Raw genomic sequence first — 22,715 nt, forward strand, 5'->3', positions numbered from 1 at the left:
CTGTGTGTGCGCCCGTCGGTGAGTCCCTGTGTGTGCGCCCGTCGGTGAGTCCCTGTGTGTGCGCCCGTCGGTGAGTCCCTGTGTGAGCGCCCGTCGGTGAGTCCCTGTGTGTGTGTGCCCGTCAGTGAGTCCCTGTATGTGTGTGCCCATCAGTGAGTCCCTGTATGTGTGTGCCCGTCAGTGAGTCCCTGTATGTGTGTAAGCGCCCGTCAGTGAGTCCCTGTGTGTGTAAGCGCCCGTCAGTGAGTCCCTGTGTGTGTAAGCGCCCGTCAGTGAGTCCCTGTGTGTGTAAGCGCCCGTCAGTGAGTCCCTGTGTGTGTAAGCGCCCGTCAGTGAGTCCCTGTGTGTGTAAGCGCCCGTCAGTGAGTCCCTGTGTGTGTAAGCGCCCGCCAGTGAGTCCTTGTGTATGTGTGCACCCGTCAGTGAGTCCCTATGTGTGTGTGTATGTATGTGCTTGTATGTGCCCATCAGTGAGTTCCTATGTGTGTATATGTGCCTGTCAGTAAGTTCCTGTGTGTGTGCGCCCGTCAGTGAGTCCCTGTCTGTGTGTGCCCGTCAGTGAGTCCCTGTGTGTGTGCTTGTCAGTGAGTCCCTGTGTGTGTGCGCGCCCATCAGTGAGTCCCTGTGTGTGTGTATGTGCCTGTCAGTGAGTCCCTGTGTGCGTGTGTGTGCCCGTCAGTGAGTCCCTCTGTGTATGTGTGCGCCCATCAGTGAGTCCCTGTGTGTGTAAGCGCCCGCCAGTGAGTCCTTGTGTATGTGTGCACCCGTCAGTGAGTCCCTATGTGTGTGTGTGTGTGCGCGTGTATGTGCCCATCAGTGAGTTTCTATGTGTGTATATGTGCCTGTCAGTAAGTCCCTGTGTGTGTGCACCCGTCAGTGAGTCTGTGTGTGTGCCCGTCAGTGAGTCCCTGCGTGTGTGCCCGTCAGTGAGTCCCTGCGTGTGTGCCCGTCAGTGAGTCCCTGTGTGTGTGCCCGTCAGTGAGTCCCTGTGTGTGTGTGTGCGCCCATCAGTGAGTCCCTGTGTGTGTAAGCGCCCGTCAGTGAGTCCTTGTGCATGTGTGCACCCGTTAGTAAGTCCCTCTGTGTGTATACCCATCAGTGAATCCGTGTGTGTGTGTGTGTGCGCGCGCGTGTGCGTGCCCGTCAGTGAGTCCTTGTGTGTGTGCGCCCGTCAGTGAGTCCTTGTGTGTGTGCGCCCGTCAGTGAGTCCTTGTGTGTGTGCGCCCGTCAGTGAGTCCCTGTGTGCGTGTGTGTGCCCGTCAGTGAGTCCCTGTGCGTGTGTGCCCGTCAGTGAGTCCCTGTGCGTGTGTGCCCGTCAGTCTGTCTCCCTGTGCGTGTGCGCCCGTCAGTGAGTCCTTGTGTGTGTGCGCCCGTCAGTGAGTCCTTGTGTGTGTGCGCCCGTCAGTGAGTCCCTGTGTGCGTGTGTGTGCCCGTCAGTGAGTCCCTGTGCGTGTGTGCCCGTCAGTGAGTCCCTGTGCGTGTGTGCCCGTCAGTCTGTCTCCCTGTGCGTGTGCGCCCGTCAGTGAGACCGTGTGTGTAAGCGCCCGTCAGTGAGTCCCTGTGTGCGTAAGCGCCCGTCAGTGAGTCCCTGTGTGTGTAAGCGCCCGTCAGTGAGTCCCTGTATGTGTAAGCGCCCGTCAGTGAGTCCCTGTGTGTGTAAGCGCCCGTCAGTGAGTCCTGGTGTATGTGTGCACCCGTCAGTGAGTCCTGGTGTATGTGTGCACCCGTCAGTAAGGTAAGTCCTTGTGTGTGTGTGCCTGACAGTTAGTCCGTGAGTGTGCGCCCGTCAGTGAGTCCGTGAGTGTGTGCCCATCAGTGAGTCCCTTTTTGTATGTGTGTGTCCGTCAGTGAGTCCCTGTGTGTGTGTGTGCCCGTCAGTGAGTCCCTGTGTGTGTGAACCCGTCAGTGAGTCCCTGTGCGTGCTCGTCAGTGAGTCTGTGTGTGTGCGCCCGTCAGTGAGTCCCTGTGTGTGTCTGTGCGCCCGTCGGTGAGTCCCTGCTTGTGTGTGTGAGCCCGTCAATGAGTCCCTGTGTGTGTGTGTTCCCGTCAATGAGTCCCTGTGTGTGTGTCCGTCAGTGAGTCCCTGTGTGTGTGTGTGCGCCCGTCGGTGAGTCCCTGTGTGTGTAAGCGCCCGTCAGTGAGTCCTTGTGTATGTGCGCGCCCGTTAGTATGTCCCTCTGTGTGTATACCCATCAGTGAGTCCCTATGTGTGTGTGTGTGTGTGTGTGTGCGTGTATGTGAGCATCAGTGAGTCCCTGCGTGCCCATCAGTGAGTCCCTGTGTGTGTGCCCGTCAGTGAGTCCCTGTGCGGGTGCGTCCGTCAGTGAGTCCCTGTGCGTGTGCGCCCGTCAGTGAGTCCCTGTGTGTGTGTGCCCGTCAGTGAGTGCCTGTGCGTGTGCGCCCGTCAGTGAGTGCCTGTGCGTGTGTGCCCGTCAGCGAGTCCCTGTGTGTGCCCGTCAGCGAGTCCCTGTGTGTGTGTGCCCATCAGCGAGTCCCTGTATGTGTGTGCCCGTCAGTGAGTCCCTGTATGTGCGTGCCCATCAGCGAGTCCCTGTATGTGTGTGCCCGTCAGTGAGTCCCTGTATGTGCGTGCCCGTCAGTGAGTCCCTGTATGTGTGTAAGCGCCCGTCAGTGAGTCCCTGTGTGTGTAAGCGCCCGTCAGTGAGTCCCTGTGTGTGTAAGCGCCCGTCAGTGAGTCCCTGTGTCTTTAAGAGCCCGTCAGTGAGTCCCTGTGTGTGTAAGCGCCCGTCAGTGAGTCCCTGTGTGTATAAGCGCCCGTCAGTGAGTCCCTGTGTGTGTAAGCGCCCGTCAGTGAGTCCCTGTGTGTGTAAGCGCCGGTCAGTGAGTCCCTGTGTGTGTAAGCGCCCGCCAGTGAGTCCTTGTGTATGTGTGCACCCGTCAGTGAGTCCCTATGTGTGTGTGTGTGTGCGTGTATGTGCCCATCAGTGAGTTCCTATGTGTGTATATGTGCCTGTCAGTAAGTCCCTGTGTGTGTGCGCCCGTCAGTGAGTCCCTGTCTGTGTGCGCCCGTCAGTGAGTCCCTGTCTGCGTGTGCCCGTCAGTGAGTCCCTGTCTGCGTGTGCCCGTCAGAGAGTCCCTGTGTGTGTGCTTGTCAGTGAGTCCCTGTGTGTGTGCGCACCCATCAGTGAGTCCCTGTGTGTGTGTATGTGCCTGTCAGTGAGTCCCTGTGTGCGTGTGTGTGCCCGTCAGTGAGTCCCTCTGTGTATGTGTGCGCCCATCAGTGAGTCCCTGTGTGTGTAAGCGCCCGCCAGTGAGTCCTTGTGTATGTGTGCACCCGTCAGTGAGTCCCTATGTGTGTGTGTGTGTGTGCGCGTGTATGTGCCCATCAGTGAGTTTCTATGTGTGTATATGTGCCTGTCAGTAAGTCCCTGTGTGTGTGCACCCGTCAGTGAGTCTGTGTGTGTGCCCGTCAGTGAGTCCCTGCGTGTGTGCCCGTCAGTGAGTCCCTGCGTGTGTGCCCGTCAGTGAGTCCCTGCGTGTGTGCCCGTCAGTGAGTCCCTGCGTGTGTGCCCGTCAGTGAGTCCCTGTGTGTGTGCCCGTCAGTGAGTCCCTGTGTGTGTGTGTGCGCCCATCAGTGAGTCCCTGTGTGTGTAAGCGCCCGTCAGTGAGTCCTTGTGTATGTGTGCACCCGTTAGTAAGTCCCTCTGTGTGTATACCCATCAGTAAGTCCGTGTGTGTGTGTGCGCGCGCGTGTGCGTGCCCGTCAGTGAGTCCTTGTGTGTGTGCGCCCGTCAGTGAGTCCTTGTGTGTGTGCGCCCGTCAGTGAGTCCTTGTGTGTGTGCGCCCGTCAGTGAGTCCTTGTGTGTGTGCGCCCGTCAGTGAGTCCCTGTGTGCGTGTGTGTGCCCGTCAGTGAGTCCCTGTGTGTGTGTGTGCCCGTCAGTGAGTCCCTCTGTGTATGTGTGCGCCCGTCAGTAAGTCCTTGTGTGTGTGCGCCCGTCAGTGAGTCCTTGTGTGTGTGCGCCCGTCAGTGAGTCCTTGTGTGTGTGCGCCCGTCAGTGAGTCCCTGTGTGTGTGCGCCCGTCAGTGAGTCCTTGTGTGTGTGCGCCCGTCAGTGAGTCCTTGTGTGTGTGCGCCCGTCGGTGAGTCCCTGTGTGTGTGCGCGCCCGTCGGTGAGTCCCTGTGTGTGTGCGCGCCCGTCGGTGAGTCCCTGTGTGTGTGCGCGCCCGTCGGTGAGTCCTTGTGTGTGCGCCCATCGGTGAGTCCTTGTGTGTGCGCCCGTCGGTGAGTCCTTGTGTGTGCGCCCATCGGTGAGTCCCTGTGTGTGCGCCCGTCGGTGAGTCCCTGTGTGTGCGCCCGTCGGTGAGTCCCTGTGTGTGCGCCCGTCGGTGAGTCCCTGTGTGTGCGCCCGTCGGTGAGTCCCTGTGTGTGTGTGCCCGTCAGTGAGTCCCTGTATGTGTGTGCCCATCAGTGAGTCCCTGTATGTGTGTGCCCGTCAGTGAGTCCCTGTATGTGTGTAAGCGCCCGTCAGTGAGTCCCTGTGTGTGTAAGCGCCCGTCAGTGAGTCCCTGTGTGTGTAAGCGCCCGTCAGTGAGTCCCTGTGTGTGTAAGCGCCCGTCAGTGAGTCCCTGTGTGTGTAAGCGCTCGTCAGTGAGTCCCTGTGTGTGTAAGCGCCCGTCAGTGAGTCCCTGTGTGTGTAAGCGCCCGCCAGTGAGTCCTTGTGTATGTGTGCACCCGTCAGTGAGTCCCTGTGTGTGTGTGTGTGTATGTGCCCATCAGTGAGTTCCTATGTGTGTATATGTGCCTGTCAGTAAGTCCCTGTGTGTGTGCGCCCGTCAGTGAGTGCCTGTCTGTGTGCGCCCATCAGTGAGTCCCTGTCTGTGTGTGCCCATCAGTGAGTCCCTGTCTGTGTGTGCCCGTCAGGGAGTCCCTGTGTGTGTGCCCGTCAGGGAGTCCCTGTGTGTGTGCTTGTCAGTGAGTCCCTGTGTGTGTGCGCGCCCATCAGTGAGTCCCTGTGTGTGTGTATGTGCCTGTCAGTGAGTCCCTGTGTGCGTGTGTGTGCCCGTCAGTGAGTCCCTCTGTGTATGTGTGCGCCCATCAGTGAGTCCCTGTGTGTGTAAGCGCCCGCCAGTGAGTCCTTGTGTATGTGTGCACCCGTCAGTGAGTCCCTATGTGTGTGTGTGTGCGCGTGTATGTGCCCATCAGTGAGTTTCTATGTGTGTATATGTGCCTGTCAGTAAGTCCCTGTGTGTGTGCACCCGTCAGTGAGTCTGTGTGTGTGCCCGTCAGTGAGTCCCTGCGTGTGTGCCCGTCAGTGAGTCCCTGCGTGTGTGCCCGTCAGTGAGTCCCTGCGTGTGTGCCCGTCAGTGAGTCCCTGTGTGTGTGCCCGTCAGTGAGTCCCTGTGTGTGTGTGTGCGCCCATCAGTGAGTCCCTGTGTGTGCAAGCGCCCGTCAGTGAGTCCTTGTGTATGTGTGCACCCGTTAGTAAGTCCCTCTGTGTGTATACCCATCAGTGAGTCCGTGTGTGTGTGTGTGCGCGCGCGCGTGTGTGCGTGCCCGTCAGTGAGTCCTTGTGTGTGTGCGCCCGTCAGTGAGTCCTTGTGTGTGTGCGCCCGTCAGTGAGTCCTTGTGTGTGTGCGCCCGTCAGTGAGTCCTTGTGTGTGTGCGCCCGTCAGTGAGTCCTTGTGTGTGTGCGCCCGTCAGTGAGTCCTTGTGTGTGTGCGCCCGTCAGTGAGTCCCTGTGTGCGTGTGTGCCCGTCAGTGAGTCGCTGTGTGCGTGTGTGCGCCCGTCAGTGAGTCCCTCTGTGCGTGTGTGCGCCCGTCGGTGAGTCCTTGTGTGTGTGCGCCCGTCGGTGAGTCCTTGTGTGTGTGCGCCCGTCAGTGAGTCCCTGTGTGTGTGTGTGTGTGCCCGTCAGTGAGTCCCTCTGTGTATGTGTGCGCCCGTCAGTAAGTCCTTGTGTGTGTGCGCCTGTCAGTAAGTCCTTGTGTGTGTGCGCCCGTCAGTGAGTCCCTGTGTGTGTGCGCCCGTTAGTGAGTCCTTGTGTGTGTGCGCCCGTCAGTGAGTCCTTGTGTGTGTGCGCCCGTCGGTGAGTCCTTGTGTGTGTGCGCCCGTCGGTGAGTCCCTGTGTGTGTGCGCGCCCGTCGGTGAGTCCCTGTGTGTGTGCGCGCCCGTCGGTGAGTCCCTGTGTGTGTGCGCGCCCGTCGGTGAGTCCCTGTGTGTGTGCGTCCGTCGGTGAGTCCCTGTGTGTGCGCCCGTCGGTGAGTCCTTGTGTGTGCGCCCGTCGGTGAGTCCCTGTGTGTGCGCCCGTCGGTGAGTCCCTGTGTGTGCGCCCGTCGGTGAGTCCCTGTGTGTGCGCCCGTCGGTGAGTCCCTGTGTGTGTGTGCCCGTCAGTGAGTCCCTGTATGTGTGTGCCCATCAGTGAGTCCCTGTATGTGTGTGCCCGTCAGTGAGTCCCTGTGTGTGTAAGCGCCCGTCAGTGAGTCCCTGTGTGTGTAAGCGCCCGTCAGTGAGTCCCTGTGTGTGTAAGCGCCCGTCAGTGAGTCCCTGTGTGTGTAAGCGCCCGTCAGTGAGTCCCTGTGTGTGTAAGCGCCCGTCAGTGAGTCCCTGTGTGTGTAAGCGCCCGTCAGTGAGTCCCTGTGTGTGTAAGCGCCCGTCAGTGAGTCCCTGTGTGTGTAAGCGCCCGTCAGTGAGTCCTTGTGTATGTGTGCACCCGTTAGTAAGTCCCTCTGTGTGTATACCCATCAGTGAGTCCGTGTGTGTGTGTGTGCGCGCGCGCGCGTGTGCGTGCCCGTCAGTGAGTCCTTGTGTGTGTGCGCCCGTCAGTGAGTCCTTGTGTGTGTGCGCCCGTCAGTGAGTCCTTGTGTGTGTGCGCCCGTCAGTGAGTCCTTGTGTGTGTGCGCCCGTCAGTGAGTCCCTGTGTGGGTGTGCGCGCCCGTCGGTGAGTCCCTGTGTGTGTGCGCGCCCGTCGGTGAGTCCTTGTGTGTGCGCCCGTCGGTGAGTCCTTGTGTGTGTGCCCGTCAGTGAGTCCCTGTGTGTGTGCTTGTCAGTGAGTCCCTGTGTGTGTGCGCGCCCATCAGTGAGTCCCTGTGTGTGTGTATGTGCCTGTCAGTGAGTCCCTGTGTGCGTGTGTGTGCCCGTCAGTGAGTCCCTCTGTGTATGTGTGCGCCCATCAGTGAGTCCCTGTGTGTGTAAGCGCCCGCCAGTGAGTCCTTGTGTATGTGTGCACCCGTCAGTGAGTCCCTATGTGTGTGTGTGTGCGCGTGTATGTGCCCATCAGTGAGTTTCTATGTGTGTATATGTGCCTGTCAGTAAGTCCCTGTGTGTGTGCACCCGTCAGTGAGTCTGTGTGTGTGCCCGTCAGTGAGTCCCTGCGTGTGTGCCCGTCAGTGAGTCCCTGCGTGTGTGCCCGTCAGTGAGTCCCTGTGTGTGTGTGTGCGCCCATCAGTGAGTCCCTGTGTGTGCAAGCGCCCGTCAGTGAGTCCTTGTGTATGTGTGCACCCGTTAGTAAGTCCCTCTGTGTGTATACCCATCAGTGAGTCCGTGTGTGTGTGTGCGCGCGCGCGTGTGCGTGCCCGTCAGTGAGTCCTTGTGTGTGTGCGCCCGTCAGTGAGTCCTTGTGTGTGTGCGCCCGTCAGTGAGTCCTTGTGTGTGTGCGCCCGTCAGTGAGTCCCTGTGTGCGTGTGTGCCCGTCAGTGAGTCGCTGTGTGCGTGTGTGCGCCCGTCAGTGAGTCCCTCTGTGCGTGTGTGCGCCCGTCGGTGAGTCCTTGTGTGTGTGCGCCCGTCGGTGAGTCCTTGTGTGTGTGCGCCCGTCAGTGAGTCCCTGTGTGTGTGTGTGTGTGTGTGCCCGTCAGTGAGTCCCTCTGTGTATGTGTGCGCCCGTCAGTAAGTCCTTGTGTGTGTGCGCCTGTCAGTAAGTCCTTGTGTGTGTGCGCCCGTCAGTGAGTCCCTGTGTGTGTGCGCCCGTTAGTGAGTCCTTGTGTGTGTGCGCCCGTCAGTGAGTCCTTGTGTGTGTGCGCCCGTCAGTGAGTCCTTGTGTGTGTGCGCCCGTCGGTGAGTCCCTGTGTGTGTGCGCGCCCGTCGGTGAGTCCCTGTGTGTGTGCGCGCCCGTCGGTGAGTCCCTGTGTGTGTGCGTCCGTCGGTGAGTCCCTGTGTGTGCGCCCGTCGGTGAGTCCTTGTGTGTGCGCCCGTCGGTGAGTCCCTGTGTGTGCGCCCGTCGGTAAGTCCCTGTGTGTGCGCCCGTCGGTGAGTCCCTGTGTGTGCGCCCGTCGGTGAGTCCCTGTGTGTGCGCCCGTCGGTGAATCCCTGTGTGTGCGCCCGTCGGTGAGTCCCTGTGTGTGTGTGCCCGTCAGTGAGTCCCTGTATGTGTGTGCCCATCAGTGAGTCCCTGTATGTGTGTGCCCGTCAGTGAGTCCCTGTGTGTGTAAGCGCCCGTCAGTGAGTCCCTGTGTGTGTAAGCGCCCGTCAGTGAGTCCCTGTGTGTGTAAGCGCCCGTCAGTGAGTCCCTGTGTGTGTAAGCGCCCGTCAGTGAGTCCCTGTGTGTGTAAGCGCCCGTCAGTGAGTCCCTGTGTGTGTAAGCGCCCGTTAGTGAGTCCCTGTGTGTGTAAGCGCCCGCCACTGACTCACTGACGGGCGCACACACACAAGGACTCACTGACGGGCACGCACACGCGCGCGCGCACACACACACACACGGACTCACTGATGGTATACACACAGAGGGACTTACTAACGGGTGCACACATACACAAGGACTCACTGACGGGCGCTTGCACACACAGGGACTCACTGATGGGCGCACACACACACACAGGGACTCACTGACGGGCACACACACAGGGACTCACTGACGGGCACACACGCAGGGACTCACTGACGGGCACACACGCAGGGACTCACTGACAGGCACACACGCAGGGACTCACTGACGGGCACACACACAGACTCACTGTCAGTGAGTCCTTGTGTGTGTGCGCCCGTCAGTGAGTCCTTGTGTGTGTGCGCCCGTCAGTGAGTCCCTCTGTGCGTGTGTGCGCCCGTCGTTGAGTCCTTGTGTGTGTGCGCCCGTCGGTGAGTCCTTGTGTGTGTGCGCCCGTCAGTGAGTCCCTGTGTGTGTGTGTGCCCGTCAGTGAGTCCCTCTGTGTATGTGTGCGCCCGTTAGTAAGTCCTTGTGTGTGTGCGCCCGTCAGTGAGTCTTTGTGTGTGTGCGCCCGTCAGTGAGTCCCTGTGTGTGTGCGAGCCCGTCGGTGAGTCCCTGTGTGTGCGCGCGCCCATCGGTGAGTCCCTGTGTGTGTGCGCGCCCGTCGGTGAGTCCCTGTGTGTGTGCGCGCCCGTCGGTGAGTCCCTGTGTGTGTGCGCGCCCGTCGGTGAGTCCCTGTGTGTGTGCGCGCCCGTCGGTGAGTCCCTGTGTGTGTGCGCGCCCGTCGGTGAGTCCCTGTGTGTGTGCGCGCCCGTCGGTGAGTCCCTGTGTGTGTGCGCGCCGGTCGGTGAGTCCCTGTGTGTGCGCCCGTCGGTGAGTCCCTGTGTGTGCGCCCGTCGGTGAGTCCCTGTGTGTGCGCCCGTCGGTGAGTCCCTGTGTGTGTGCCCGTCGGTGAGTCCCTATGTGCGTGTCTGTGCCCGTCAGTGAGTCCCTATGTGCGTGTGTGTGCCCGTCAGTGAGTCCCTATGTGCGTGTGTTTTCCCATCAGTGAGTCCCTCTGTGTATGTGTGCGCCCATTGGTGAGTCCCTGTGTGTGTGCGCCCGTCGGTGAGTCCCTGTGTGTGCGCCCGTCGGTGAGTCCCTGTGTGTGCGCCCGTCGGTGATTCCCTGTGTGTGCGCCCGTCGGTGAGTCCCTGTGTGTGCGCCCGTCGGTGAGTCCCTGTGTGTGCGCCCGTCGGTGAGTCCCTGTGTGTGCGCCCGTCAGTGAGTCCCTGTGTGTGCGCCCTTCGGTGAGTCCCTGTCTGTGCGCCCTTTGGTGAGTCCCTCTGTGTGTGCGCCCTTCGGTGAGTCTCTCTGTGAGTTTCTATGTGTGTATATGTGCCTGTCAGTAAGTCCCTGTGTGTGTGCGCCCTTCGGTGAGTCCCTGTGTGTGCACCCGTCAGTGAGTCCCTGTGTGTGCGCCCGTCAGTGAGTCCCTGCGTGTGTGCCCGTCAGTGAGTCCCTGTGTGTGTAAGCGCCCGTCAGTGAGTCCTTGTGTATGTGTGCACCCGTTAGTAAGTCCCTCTGTGTGTATACCCATCAGTGAGTCCGTGTGTGTGTGTGTGCGCGTGCGTGTGCGTGCCCGTCAGTGAGTCCCTGTGCGTGTGTGCCCGTCAGTGAGTCCCTGTGCGTGTGTGCCCGTCAGTGAGTCCCTGTGCGTGTGTGCCCGTCAGTGAGTCCCTGTGCGTGTGTGCCCGTCAGTGAGTCCCTGTGCGTGTGTGCCCGTCAGTGAGTCCCTGTGCGTGTGTGCCCGTCAGTGAGTCCCTGTGTGCGTGTGTGTGCCCGTCAGTGAGTCCCTGTGTGCGTGTGTGCGCCCGTCAGTGAGTCCTTGTGTGTGTGCGCCCGTCAGTGAGTCCTTGTGTGTGTGCGCCCGTCAGTGAGTCCTTGTGTGTGTGCGCCCGTCAGTGAGTCCCTCTGTGCGTGTGTGCGCCCGTCGTTGAGTCCTTGTGTGCGTGCGCCCGTCGGTGAGTCCTTGTGTGTGTGCGCCCGTCGTTGAGTCCCTGTGTGTGTGCGAGCCCGTCGGTGAGTCCCTGTGTGTGTGCGCGCCCGTCGGTGAGTCCCTGTGTGTGTGCGCGCCCGTCGGTGAGTCCCTGTGTGTGTGCGCGCCCGTCGGTGAGTCCCTGTGTGTGTGCGCGCCCGTCGGTGAGTCCCTGTGTGTGTGCGCGCCCGTCGGTGAGTCCCTGTGTGTGTGCGCGCCCGTCGGTGAGTCCCTGTGTGTGTGCGCGCCCGTCGGTGAGTCCCTGTGTGTGCGCCCGTCGGTGAGTCCCTGTGTGTGCGCCCGTCGGTGAGTCCCTGTGTGTGCGCCGGTCGGTGAGTGCCTGTGTGTGCGCCGGTCGGTGAGTCCCTGTGTGTGCGCCGGTCGGTGAGTCCCTGTGTGTGCGCCGGTCGGTGAGTGCCTGTGTGTGCGCCGGTCGGTGAGTGCCTGTGTGTGCGCCGGTCGGTGAGTGCCTGTGTGTGCGCCGGTCGGTGAGTGCCTGTGTGTGCGCCGGTCGGTGAGTGCCTGTGTGTGCGCCCGTCGGTGAGTCCCTGGGTGTGCGCCCGTCGGTGAGTCCCTGGGTGTGCGCCCGTCGGTGAGTCCCTGGGTGTGCGCCCGTCGGTGAGTCCCTGGGTGTGCGCCGGTCGGTGAGTCCCTGGGTGTGCGCCGGTCGGTGAGTCCCTGTGTGTGCGCCGATCGGTGAGTCCCTGTGTGTGCGCCGGTCGGTGAGTCCCTGTGTGTGCGCCGGTCGGTGAGTCCCTGTGTGTGCGCCGGTCGGTAAGTCCCTGTGTGTGTGCCTGTCGGTGAGTCCCTATGTGCGTGTGTGTGCCCGTCAGTGAGTCCCTATGTGCGTGTGTGTGCCCGTCAGTGAGTCCCTATGTGCGTGTGTTTGCCCATCAGTGAGTCCCTCTGTGTCTGTGTGCGCCCATCGGTGAGTCCCTCTGTGTCTGTGTGCGCCCATCGGTGAGTCCCTGTGTGTGTGCGCCCGTCGAGGGAGTCCCTGTGTGTGCGCCCGTCGGTGAGTCCCTGTGTGTGCGCCCGTCGGTGAGTCCCTGTGTGTGCGCCCGTCGGTGAGTCCCTGTGTGTGCGCCCGTCGGTGAGTCCCTGTGTGTGCACCCGTCAGTGAGTCCCTGTGTGTGCGCCCTTCGGTGAGTCCCTGTGTGTGCGCCCTTCGGTGAGTCCCTGTGTGTGCGCCCTTCGGTGAGTCCCTCTGTGTGTGCGCCCTTCGGTGAGTCCCTCTGTGTGTGCGCCCTTCGGTGAGTCCCTCTGTGTGTGCGCCCTTCGGTGAGTCCCTCTGTGTGTGCGTCCTTCGGTGAGTCCCTCTGTGTGTGTGTGCGCCCGTCGAGGGAGTCCCTGTGTGTGCGCCCGTCGAGGGAGTCCCTGTGTGTGCGCCCGTCGAGGGAGTCCCTGTGTGTGCGCCCGTCGAGGGAGTCCCTGTGTGTGCGCCCGTCGAGGGAGTCCCTGCGTGTGCGCCCGTCGAGGGAGTCCCTGCGTGTGCGCCCGTCGAGGGAGTCCCTGCGTGTGCGCCCGTCGAGGGAGTCCCTGTGTGTGCGCCCGTCGAGGGAGTCCCTGTGTGTGCGCCCGTCGAGGGAGTCCCTGTGTGTGCGCCCGTCGAGGGAGTCCCTGTGTGTGCGCCCGTCGAGGGAGTCCCTGTGTGTGCGCCCGTCGAGGGAGTCCCTGTGTGTGCGCCCGTCGAGGGAGTCCCTGTGTGTGCGCCCGTCGAGGGAGTCCCTGTGTGTGCGCCCGTCGAGGGAGTCCCTGTGTGTGCGCCCGTCGAGGGAGTCCCTGTGTGTGCGCCCGTCGAGGGAGTCCCTGTGTGTGCGCCCGTCGAGGGAGTCCCTGTGTGTGCGCCCGTCGAGGGAGTCCCTGTGTGTGCGCCCGTCGAGGGAGTCCCTGCGTGTGCGCCCGTCGAGGGAGTCCCTGTGTGTGCGCCCGTCGAGGGAGTCCCTGTGTGTGCGCCCGTCGAGGGAGTCCCTGTGTGTGCGCCCGTCGAGGGAGTCCCTGTGTGTGCGCCCGTCGAGGGAGTCCCTGTGTGTGCGCCCGTCGGGGAGTCCCTGTGTGTGCGCCCGTCGGGGAGTCCCTGTGTGTGCGCCCGTCGGGGAGTCCCTGTGTGTGCGTCCGTCGGGGAGTCCCTGTGTGTGCGTCCGTCGGGGAGTCCCTCTGTGTGCGCCCGTCGGGGAGTCCCTCTGTGTGCGCCCGTCGGGGAGTCCCTCTGTGTGCGCCCGTCGGGGAGTCCCTCTGTGTGTGTGTGCGCCCGTCGGGGAGTCCCTGTGTGTGTGTGCGCTCGCCCGTCAGTGAGTCCCTGTGTGTGTGTGTGTGCGCCCGTCAGTGAGTCCCTGTGTGTGTGTGTGCGCCCGTCAGTGAGTCCTGTGTGTGTGTGCGCCCGTCAGTGAGTCCCTGTGTGTGTGTGTGCGCCCGTCAGTGAGTCCCTGTGTGTGTGCGCAACACTCAGTGAGTCCCTGTGTGTGTGTGTGCGCCCGTCTGTGAGTCCCTGTGTGTGTGTGCGCGCGCCTGTCTGTGAGTCCCTGTGTGTGTGTGTGCGCCAGTCAGTGAGTCCCTGTGTGTGTGCGCAACACTCAGTGAGTCCCTGTGTGTGTGTGTGCGCCCGTCTGTGAGTCCCTGTGTGTGTGTGCGCGCGCCTGTCTGTGAGTCCCTGTGTGTGTGTGCGCACCCGTTCTGTGAGTCCCTGTGTGTGTGTGCGTGTGTGAAGGGGACAATACAAGGATCTCTCTCATGATCTGTTTATGCCCAAGACTACGACGGTAAGAATAGGGCATCTTCTATGTCTAGAAGAAAGCTGGTTTCATCACTAACATAGTAGGGGGTTCTTTACTGTAAGAGCAGTGAGACTGTGGAACTCTTTGCCTGAGGACGTGGTAATGGCAAAAATCGATAGAGGAATTTAGGAGGGGACTAGATGCCTTTCTAGAGTGTTAGGATATTACAGGATATAGACATTAGGTGACCAGCAGGTTGTTGATCTCAAATGTTGATCCATGGATTACTCTGGCTGTCATTATGTAGTGAGGAAGGAATATTTCCTCCAAATGAGCAAAATGGCTGCTTGGGTTTTTTTGCCTTCCTCTGGATCAACAAGGGTGGGGGTTAAAACAGGCTGAACTAGATGGGCGTGGTCTTCATTCAGCCTAACATACTATGTTAAGTTTTTCATGACATCCTGTGACGATGTACCATTTTGGAGCACATATGACTTTTTTGATTGCTTGTTATTAAATTTTACTTGACCATGGAGTGACTTATTTTCTGATGTTGTGTATTATTTGTTCTGACGTTCACCTTGTGGCATAAATAATGCATTTCTTTGACAGACTGGACTTTTATGGATGTGGAGATATATGGTTTTGTTTTATTTTTATTCTTTGATTCTTTTTTTTAGCTTTTGCTATGCTTTATATTTACATTACATATCCTTTACAAAAATCATTTTTTTCACTTATTTTAACTTTTTAAACTCCCCATAGGAGACTTGAACTTACGATTGTTTGATTGCTTATACCATACACTACAATATTTAAGTATTGCAGTATATGGCATTTCTGCTGGCATTTTATTAAGGCGTACTGTAGGCACATCTCAATAAGCAGGAAGATGCAACAGCTCTGGAGGCATTCAGATGGGATTCCACCTTCATGACACCTGGAAGGCACCGTGCAATCTCATTGCAGAGAGGTCATTCGGAACGCCTGACTACTAAATGGGCCATTTAAATGTCAGTATAGCATTTAAACGTTTAACAGCCATGATTGGTGTGAATGTAGATTGCAAATGTTATGGCCTGGTGTAAGCTGTCCAAGACAGTCTTGTATAGGGTGGGCTTTTTTGTACACATTTTTCCCTTTTTTGTTTAAAAAATGTTTAAAATATATAAAAATTGTAGTACCTGCAACTAACTAACTTTTTATCCTGTAAGACAAATGCTGAAAAACAAACAAAAAAACAGAGCTGAAATGCTTATTGTAGCCGAAAATGGTACCAATAAAAACTACAGCAAGCCCTGACCGAGCTCTGTGGATGGAAATATAAAAAACACTATGGGTCTGTTAATGCAATGATGTGAAACCAAAAAAAAATTTCCAAAAGGGATTTTTATCATTGAATAGTGGAAAAAGATAAAACTATATATATATATAATTTTGATAATGTTTATAATTGTACAAACCTTTAGAAATTAGTTATCATGTCATTTAGGCCTGCCTCACACAGATGTTTTTGTACAGCGTTTAGCGCTGCCTTTTCATCGCAGCGCTAAATGCTGTACAATGCTCCCATTCATTTCAATGGGGCTGCTCCCACAAGCATCAAAACGTTCTTCAATGCTGCACTTTGACAGCGATGCAAGTTCTATCTCTGTCGTTTTCAGCCATGTGCCGCCCATTGAAATGAATGGGCAGAGGTTTCAGCACTGAATGGCTGTGATTGGTGCATCCAGCGCTGGCTGTGATTGGCTGAGCCCGAGAGCTCAGCCAATCAGAGCAATCTCTTGCTGGAGGTGGGGTCTTCAAACCCCGTCACTAACAAAAGATGCTCTGTCAGCGGAGCTCCGGAAAACAGCACTCAAGAATCCGGACGGCGCCTGCTAGGGGAGTATTGATTTTTTTTTTTTGCAGACAAAACGCTGTAAAAAAAATGCACGACAATGCTGCTGAAACCGCAGTAAATGCAGCGTTGAAAAACATGGTGTTTTTACAAACCCCTGTGTGAGGGTGGCCTTATACTGTTTGATGAATGCCATAAAAATACAAAAACTATAACTCATTCTGGAACAAATCTAGTTGTGTAAATAGAAAAATAAAGTTATAATCTAATGAAAGCAAGGAGGAAAAACAAAAATGGAGAAAAAAAAAAAGAATCTTGTCCTCAAGGGGTTAAACAGCTTGTTTTTACAGCGTTCATTCACATAAGCGCGTTTTCTGTCCATATTAGGTCTGTATTTTTTACATACTTTATAAGCACAGTGTTCACCACCCTTGATTTGAACCAATTTGTGCACTAAAAGCGTACAGTAGAATTGGCACACACACGCGCGTGGATGACCCCCGACAACTCTAAAGAAGCAAAGCTTGCAATGACAGACTGTTATTAGGCATGTAGTACAGCAGTCTGGGCAGAGAGAGATTCTTCTTACCTTCAAATTGACAATAGGGAGGTTGGATCTATCTGCTTTTCTCACTATACTGTGAAGATCTTGCAGGTGTGAAGAGAGAAAAGCTCGGTAGGTAGATGTCAAGCCGACGGCACGAGCCTGCGTGAAGCATTGGAGGTCCGCCTGCACATCGCCAGCAGATGGAGAGTTCAAAGCCACAAGGTGCAGCTGACAAAGGAATTACACATGGTTGAGATTAACTTAATATCTATATTAGCGTATATTCACTTCTGTCTGTATCTGAGACAAGCAGAACTCACACGGAAAACAAGCCATTCATTTGAATAGGTTCACACAAACGAGTGATTTTTCACCGATGGTCTGCATTTACATTTTTGTCTCACAGGAGAATTGGACATGTAATGTTTGATGTTCTGCGCATTGCACAGCACACAAATGGTGTGTCCGGGTGCTTTGCAATGTGAGTTGACCCAAGAGCCATTCCTAGGCATGTGGTGGTGCTCTGATCTTTCGCTTGACTACAGTATACTGTAAAATGCCCTTTCTTCTAAAAAGGTGTAAAAACACAGGGTGTATGCATGTACTAGCGTATATCCTGGTGTTTATGCACGCCATTGATTTTAATTACAATTTTTGGTCTGTAAACATGCAGGTAAGTAGAAAGAGCTGCATTTTTATTTTTACACGCGACAAAAATATGCAGTAAAAATATGCATACGTGAACACATTGAAATCAATGGATTCTATCGACTGCATATTACACTCTTAATACACCTGTGTAAATACGCTTAAAGCCCCTCGCTATGTGGAATGTACCTTTGGCATTCTTCCAATGAAATAGAGTATTTCTATCTGTCATTGAACTAAATGTAGACAATGTTGATAATGTGACCAAAGCATGCTACATCTTACACAAGTTTTATGGAGGGTTGTGAACTACAGGAGGTAGAGAATGCTGTACATAAGGCTATGAAGTTTGTTCCTTGTCGCTCTGCTTTATCCCAATTTGTGTAACAAAAACATTTGCTAACTATTTTGTTTCTTCGCAAGGTTCTGTATACTGGTAAATGGATAAACTTTACATAAGTTGTTTTTCTGCCTAATATGAGTATATTAGAGCAGGGGTCCCCAACTCCAGTCCTCAGGGACCACCAACAGGTCATGTTTTCAGGATATCCTATAGTATGAACACCTGTGGCAATGTCTGAGGCACCGACAATAATTACATCACCTGTGCAACACTGAGCAAATCCTGAAAACATGACCTGTTGGTGGTCCCTGAGGACTGGAGTTGGGGAACACTGTATTAGAGAGTTTCATAGTCCGACTGCTCTTACAGTAAAGAACCCCCTCTATGTCGTGTAGAAACCTTTTCTCCTCTAGACGCAGAGAGCGCCTCTTGTTGCAGTTACAGTCCTTGGTATAATAGATGATTGGAAAGATCTCTGTACTGACTCCTGATATATTTATACATAGTTATTAGAGCGCTCCCTTGTTACAATCCTGGGTATAAATAGATGATGGGAGAGATCTCTGTACTGACCCTTGATATATCTATACATAGTTATTAGAGCGCCCCCTTGTTACAGTCCTGGGTATAATAGATGATGAGAGAGATCTCTGTACTGACCCCTGATATACCTATAAATAGTTATTAGAGCAACCCCTGTTACAGTCCTAGGAATAATAGATGATGGGAGAGATCTCTGTACTGACCCCTGATATATCTATACATACGGTAGTTATTAGAGCGCCCCCTTGTTACAGTCCTGGGTATAAATAGATGATGGCTGAGATCTCTGTACTGACCCCTGATATATCTATACATAGTTATTAGAGCGCCCCCTTGTTACAGTCCTAGGTATAATAGATGATGGGAGAGATGTCTGTACTGACCCCTGATATATCTATACATAGTTATTAGAGTGCCCCCTTGTAACAGTCCTGAGTATAAATAGATAGTGGAGCGATCTCTTTACTGAACCCTGATGTATCTATACATAGTTATTAGAGCGCCCCTTTGTTACAGTCCTGTCAATAATAGATGATGGGAGAGATCTCCCTACTGATCCCTGATATATCTATACATAGTTATTAGAGCGCCCCCTTGTTACAGTCCTAGGTATAACAGATGATGAGAGAGATCTCTGTACTGACCCCTGATATATCTATACATAGTTATTAGAGCGCCCCCTTGTTACAGTCCTAGGTATAATAGATGATGGCAGAGATCTCTGTACTGACCCCTGATATATCTATACATAGTTATTAGAGCACCCTCTTGTTACAGTCCTGGGTATAATAGATGATGGGAGAGATCTCTGTATTGTCCCCTGATATATCTAGACATACTTATTAGAGTGCCCCCTTCTTACAGTCCTGGGTATAAATAGATGAGGGGAGAGAACTCTGTACTGACCCCTGATATATCTATACATAGTTATTAGAGCACCCTCTTGTTACAGTCCTGGGTATAATAGATGATGGGAGAGATCTCTGTACTGACCCCTGATATACATAGTTATTAGAGCACCCCCTTGTTTGTGTTTGTTTTGTACAGGAACTGAGGCTAGTCCAGACATATGGGAATCCCTGATGCCCTACAATAAGGATGATCCTCAAGTAACGGAAGACTGTAAGAGTTTTCCTGGCATGCAAGAATTATTAGGTATTGTTGTGAACCCTTTCACGGGGTGGTTGCTATATTAACTTGTTAAATTCTTCCTGTATACACATTGGTCCTCAGAGCACTTTCCAAATTTTCTTGTGAGATATATGTAATTTGGAAATTATTAAATTCAATCTGCGGCCCTCATGGGTCCCGATTAGAGATGAGCGAGCACCAAAATGCTCGGGTGCTCGTTACTCGAGTCGAACTTTCAGTGATGCTCGAGAGTTCGTTTCGAGTAACGAACCCCATTGAAGTCAATGGGTGACTCGAGCATTTTTGTATATCGCCGACGCTCGCTAAGGTTTTCATTTGTGAAAATCTGCAAAACACAAGAAAGTGATGGAAACGACACAGAAACGAATAGGGCAGGCGAGGAGCTACATTTTGGGCTGCATCTCAAGTTCCCAGGTCCCACTATTAAGCCACAATAGCGGCAAGAGTGAGACCCTCCCCCCCCCCACTGTCAGCGTAAAGATCGTTCTCCTCTGCCACAGCTGTAACAGCTGTGGCAGAGAAGAACGATGTTAGCCCATTGAATTCAATGGAGCCGGCAATGGCTCTATTGAAAGCAATGGGTTGCCAGCGTACGCGGGATGAATTGTCGGGAAGGGCTTAAATATATAAGCCCTTCCCTACAATTCATCCAGAAATGTGTAAAAATAAAAAATATATATATACTTACCTGGTCCCGGCAGAACGATGTTAGCCCATTGAATTCAATGGAGGCGGCAATACAGCCGACTCCATTGAAAGCAATGGGCTGCCGGCGATCGCGGGACGAATTGTCGGGAAGGGGTTAAATATATAAGCCCTTCCCTGCAATTCATCCAGAAATGTGTAAAAATAAAAAATATGTATATACTTACCTGGTCCCGGCAGACGGAGTTCAGCGCGGCAGGCTGCAGTTCTCCTGAACTGCTCTGAACAGCTGTGAGTAGTATTCATGAATGGGTGTGAGTGAGGGATGCCTCTGATTGGTCAGGCTGTGACCAATCAGAGGCATCTCATTCAGCAGGCGGGGATTTTAAATCCCCGGCTGCTGAATACTACTCACAGCTGTTTAGAGCAGTTCAGGAGAACTGCAGCCTGCCGCGCTGAACTCCGTCTGCCGGGACCAGGTAAGTATATATATATATTTTTTATTTTTACACATTTCTGGATGAATTGCAGGGAAAGGCTTATATATTTAACCCCTTCCCGACAATTCATCCCGCGATCGCCGGCAGCCCATTGCTTTCAATGGAGTTGGCTGTATTGCCGGCTCCATTGAATTCAATGGGCTAACATCGTTCTGCCGGGACCAGGTGAGTATATATATATTTTTTATTTTTACACATTTCTAGATGAATTGCAGGGAAGGGCTTATATATTTAAGCTCTTCCCGACAATTCATCCCGCGTACACCGGCAGCCCATTGCTTTCAATAGAGCCGGCTGTATTGCCGGCTCCATTGAATTCAATGGTCAGTGCTCGTTTAATCGAGACGAGTACCGCGTGGCGCTCGTCTCGAGTAACGAGCATCTCGAGCACCCTAATACTCGAACGAGCATCAAGCTCGGACGAGTATGCTCGCTCATCTCTAGTCCCGATGCATAAAAGGTGGAGACCTTTCTAATTTACTAAAGTCCTACTTTACATTTTTAACAAATGCGTATCAACATTTAAAGGGGTTGTCCCGCGCCGAAACGGGTTTTGTTTTTTCTTTCAACAGCCCCCCCGTTCGGCGTGAGACAAACCCGATGCACTGGTTAAAAAAGAAAACCGGACAGTGCTTACCTGAATCCCCGCGCTCCGGTGACTTCTTACTTACCTGGTGAAGATGGCCGCCGGGATCTTCTCCCTCGGTGGACCGCAGGGCTTCTGTGCGGTCCATTGCCGATTCCAGCCTCCTGATTGGCTGGAATCGGCACGTGACGGGGCGGAGCTACACGGAGCCGCTCTCCGGCACGAGCGGCCCCATTCCGAAAAGAAGAAGACCGGACTGCGCAAGCGCGTCTAATCCGGCGATTAGACGCTGAAAATTAGACGGCACCATGGAGACGAGGACGCTAGCAACGGAACAGGTAAGTGAATAATTTCTGATAACTTCTGTATGGCTCATATTTAATGCACGATGTATATTACAAAGTGCATTAATATGGCCATACAGAAGTGTATAGCCCCACTTGCTTTCGCGGGACAACCCCTTTAAGACACACATTTGTCAATGATGTTGACTATTTGAATCTGTAAATTGTAGAAAAACAATTATCATACTCACATTTGGTGTCCCATAGTCAAAGTTTATTCCGGGTGACAGGGCAGGAAAAGGTTGATATCCCTGTAAAGAAGAAAGCCTATAGTTAAATGTATGTCATGTTTTAAAGCACTGTAGGTTTCCTCTTTTTTAAACTGGTTCAACCTAATCAAGATCTGTTTTTTACATTGTCTGTTATAGTAATATATAGTTGTGTTAGTGTAAGACAGTTGCATATCCCGTTCCTTAGTTTTGGGTGCTTCTACACGCTTTGATAACTTGTACTATAATTTCTCTCTAATTTTCAATTTTGCAATCAGAAAGTTAGAAAACACTAGAACATCCATCCACATAACCCCTTCGTGATGAATCCTGTTTGCGCCTTAATTGCTTTTGAAATTGTTTTTTCGCCACACGTTGTACTTCACTTAGGTGGTAAAAATACACCCATAGAATTTGTGTATATGTATTAAAATTGGGAAAATTTGGGAAAAAAGGGTAATTTTTTCACATTTTCAACTGCAATATCTCAAATATGTGCCACCATACTGTACACATATTTAATGGGATATATATTTCCATCTGTTTACTTCATTCTGGAAGCATATTTGAAAAACTTTCATTTTTTTTAACCATTTAAGAAACCCAAAAATTTTACATTAATTATTAACATTTTGAGAAACATTTTGGTTTCCTACACCAAGCCAAGATTGCAAAAGGCTCATAGGTGTCAGAATGATAGATACTCCACAAATTACCCCATCTTAAAAATACACATCTTAATGTAGTCACTGAGGGGTGTCAGGAGTATTTTGACCCCACAGTGTTTTTCAGGAGTTAAAGCAATTTAGATGGGAAAAAAATAAAATTTCATATTTTTACAAATGTGTCATTTTAAACACAGTTTTTTTTTCCTATAGTGCACATGAAAATAAGGATTTGCACCCCATAGTGGAATCCCCCTGTTTGTCCTGTGTTCAGAAACATACCCACTGTGGCCTTAACCCTTTGCAATCCAATTTTGGATTCAGGGTTTCCTAGGGGGCTTTCTCTTTCTGCAATTATACAATGGCGCCATCTGCTGGTTAGAGCCAGTACTGCAGTATGGGACATGCTGTAGAGGCCCCTGACAACAGAGTGGCCAGTAATATACAGTAAGAATACCCTGCTGGATGTCTTCCGACATTGGAGCTGTACAGCCTTCAATCAGAATGTCTTCAGACGTCAGACAGTGGATTGGAAAGGGTTAATATTATGTCTCTATGCACAATGGGGGCTCAAACATAGAGGAGCAGCCAATGTCTTCCACAACAAAAATTTAGCTTGAAGGCGCTTCAAGCCCCATTGCCCACTTGTAGAGCCTTTGAGCGACCAAAACGATAGAGAACCCTCACAATTAACCCCATTTTAAAAATTAGACCCCATAATAAATTAATCTAGGGGTGTACTGCATATTTTGACCCCAAAACTTTTTGAAATAATCTAAGCAAAGCGAAAGAAAAAATAAATATTTTTCTTTTGTTGGCAATTGTGTCATTTTAAAAACATTTTTTTTGTACAGCACACATATGAATGAACACTTGCACCCCAAAATTGATACCCTGTTTGTCCCGTACCCATTGTAGCCCCAATTTACTTACTAGACATGTGTCTAGGACTGTAATTGAAGGAACACCCACTGACTTTCAGGGCATAACTGAATAAATTCCAGTCCCCATTGCCCACTTGTAGAGCCATCAAGCTGTCAAAACAATAGAACGCCCCCCACAAGTGCCCCCATTTTGAAATCTAGACCCCTTAGCCCATTATTCTAGGTGTGAACTGAACATTCTGCCCCACAGTTTAAAAAAAAAATTATTATAAAGCAGGTGACAAAAAAATAAAACAGTTTTCTTTGTTTCAAGCAGAAAAAAACGGGAAGACGAACGCCAAATTTTATCACATCTTGTCGGTCCAGGAATATATACACATGCTTGTGATGCGTACAGCAGAAGAATGTATGGAATATGTTTGTTTTTGTAAGGGCTCCTTCAAATGGGTGAGGGCGATATCGGGTTGTAAATCCCATCTCCTT

At 53.3% G+C, this 22,715-nt stretch overlaps 1 protein-coding gene across 1 annotated transcript in view; it reads right to left on the minus strand.

Annotated features, from left to right (window-relative positions):
• COL15A1 (collagen type XV alpha 1 chain) overlaps nt 1-22,715 on the minus strand; it is a 638,286-nt gene that overhangs the window by 37,772 nt on the left and 577,799 nt on the right. Inside the window, exons 36-37 of the mRNA XM_066579143.1 lie at nt 20,666-20,725; nt 15,756-15,941 (exon numbers count right to left, since the gene is read on the minus strand). Of these exons, the coding sequence (XP_066435240.1) occupies nt 15,756-15,941; nt 20,666-20,725 (246 nt within the window). The remainder of the gene's footprint in view (nt 1-15,755; nt 15,942-20,665; nt 20,726-22,715) is intronic.

This window comes from Eleutherodactylus coqui, chromosome 9 (genome assembly GCF_035609145.1).
Source record: "Eleutherodactylus coqui strain aEleCoq1 chromosome 9, aEleCoq1.hap1, whole genome shotgun sequence".
Classification (NCBI taxonomy): Eukaryota; Metazoa; Chordata; class Amphibia; order Anura; family Eleutherodactylidae; genus Eleutherodactylus; species Eleutherodactylus coqui.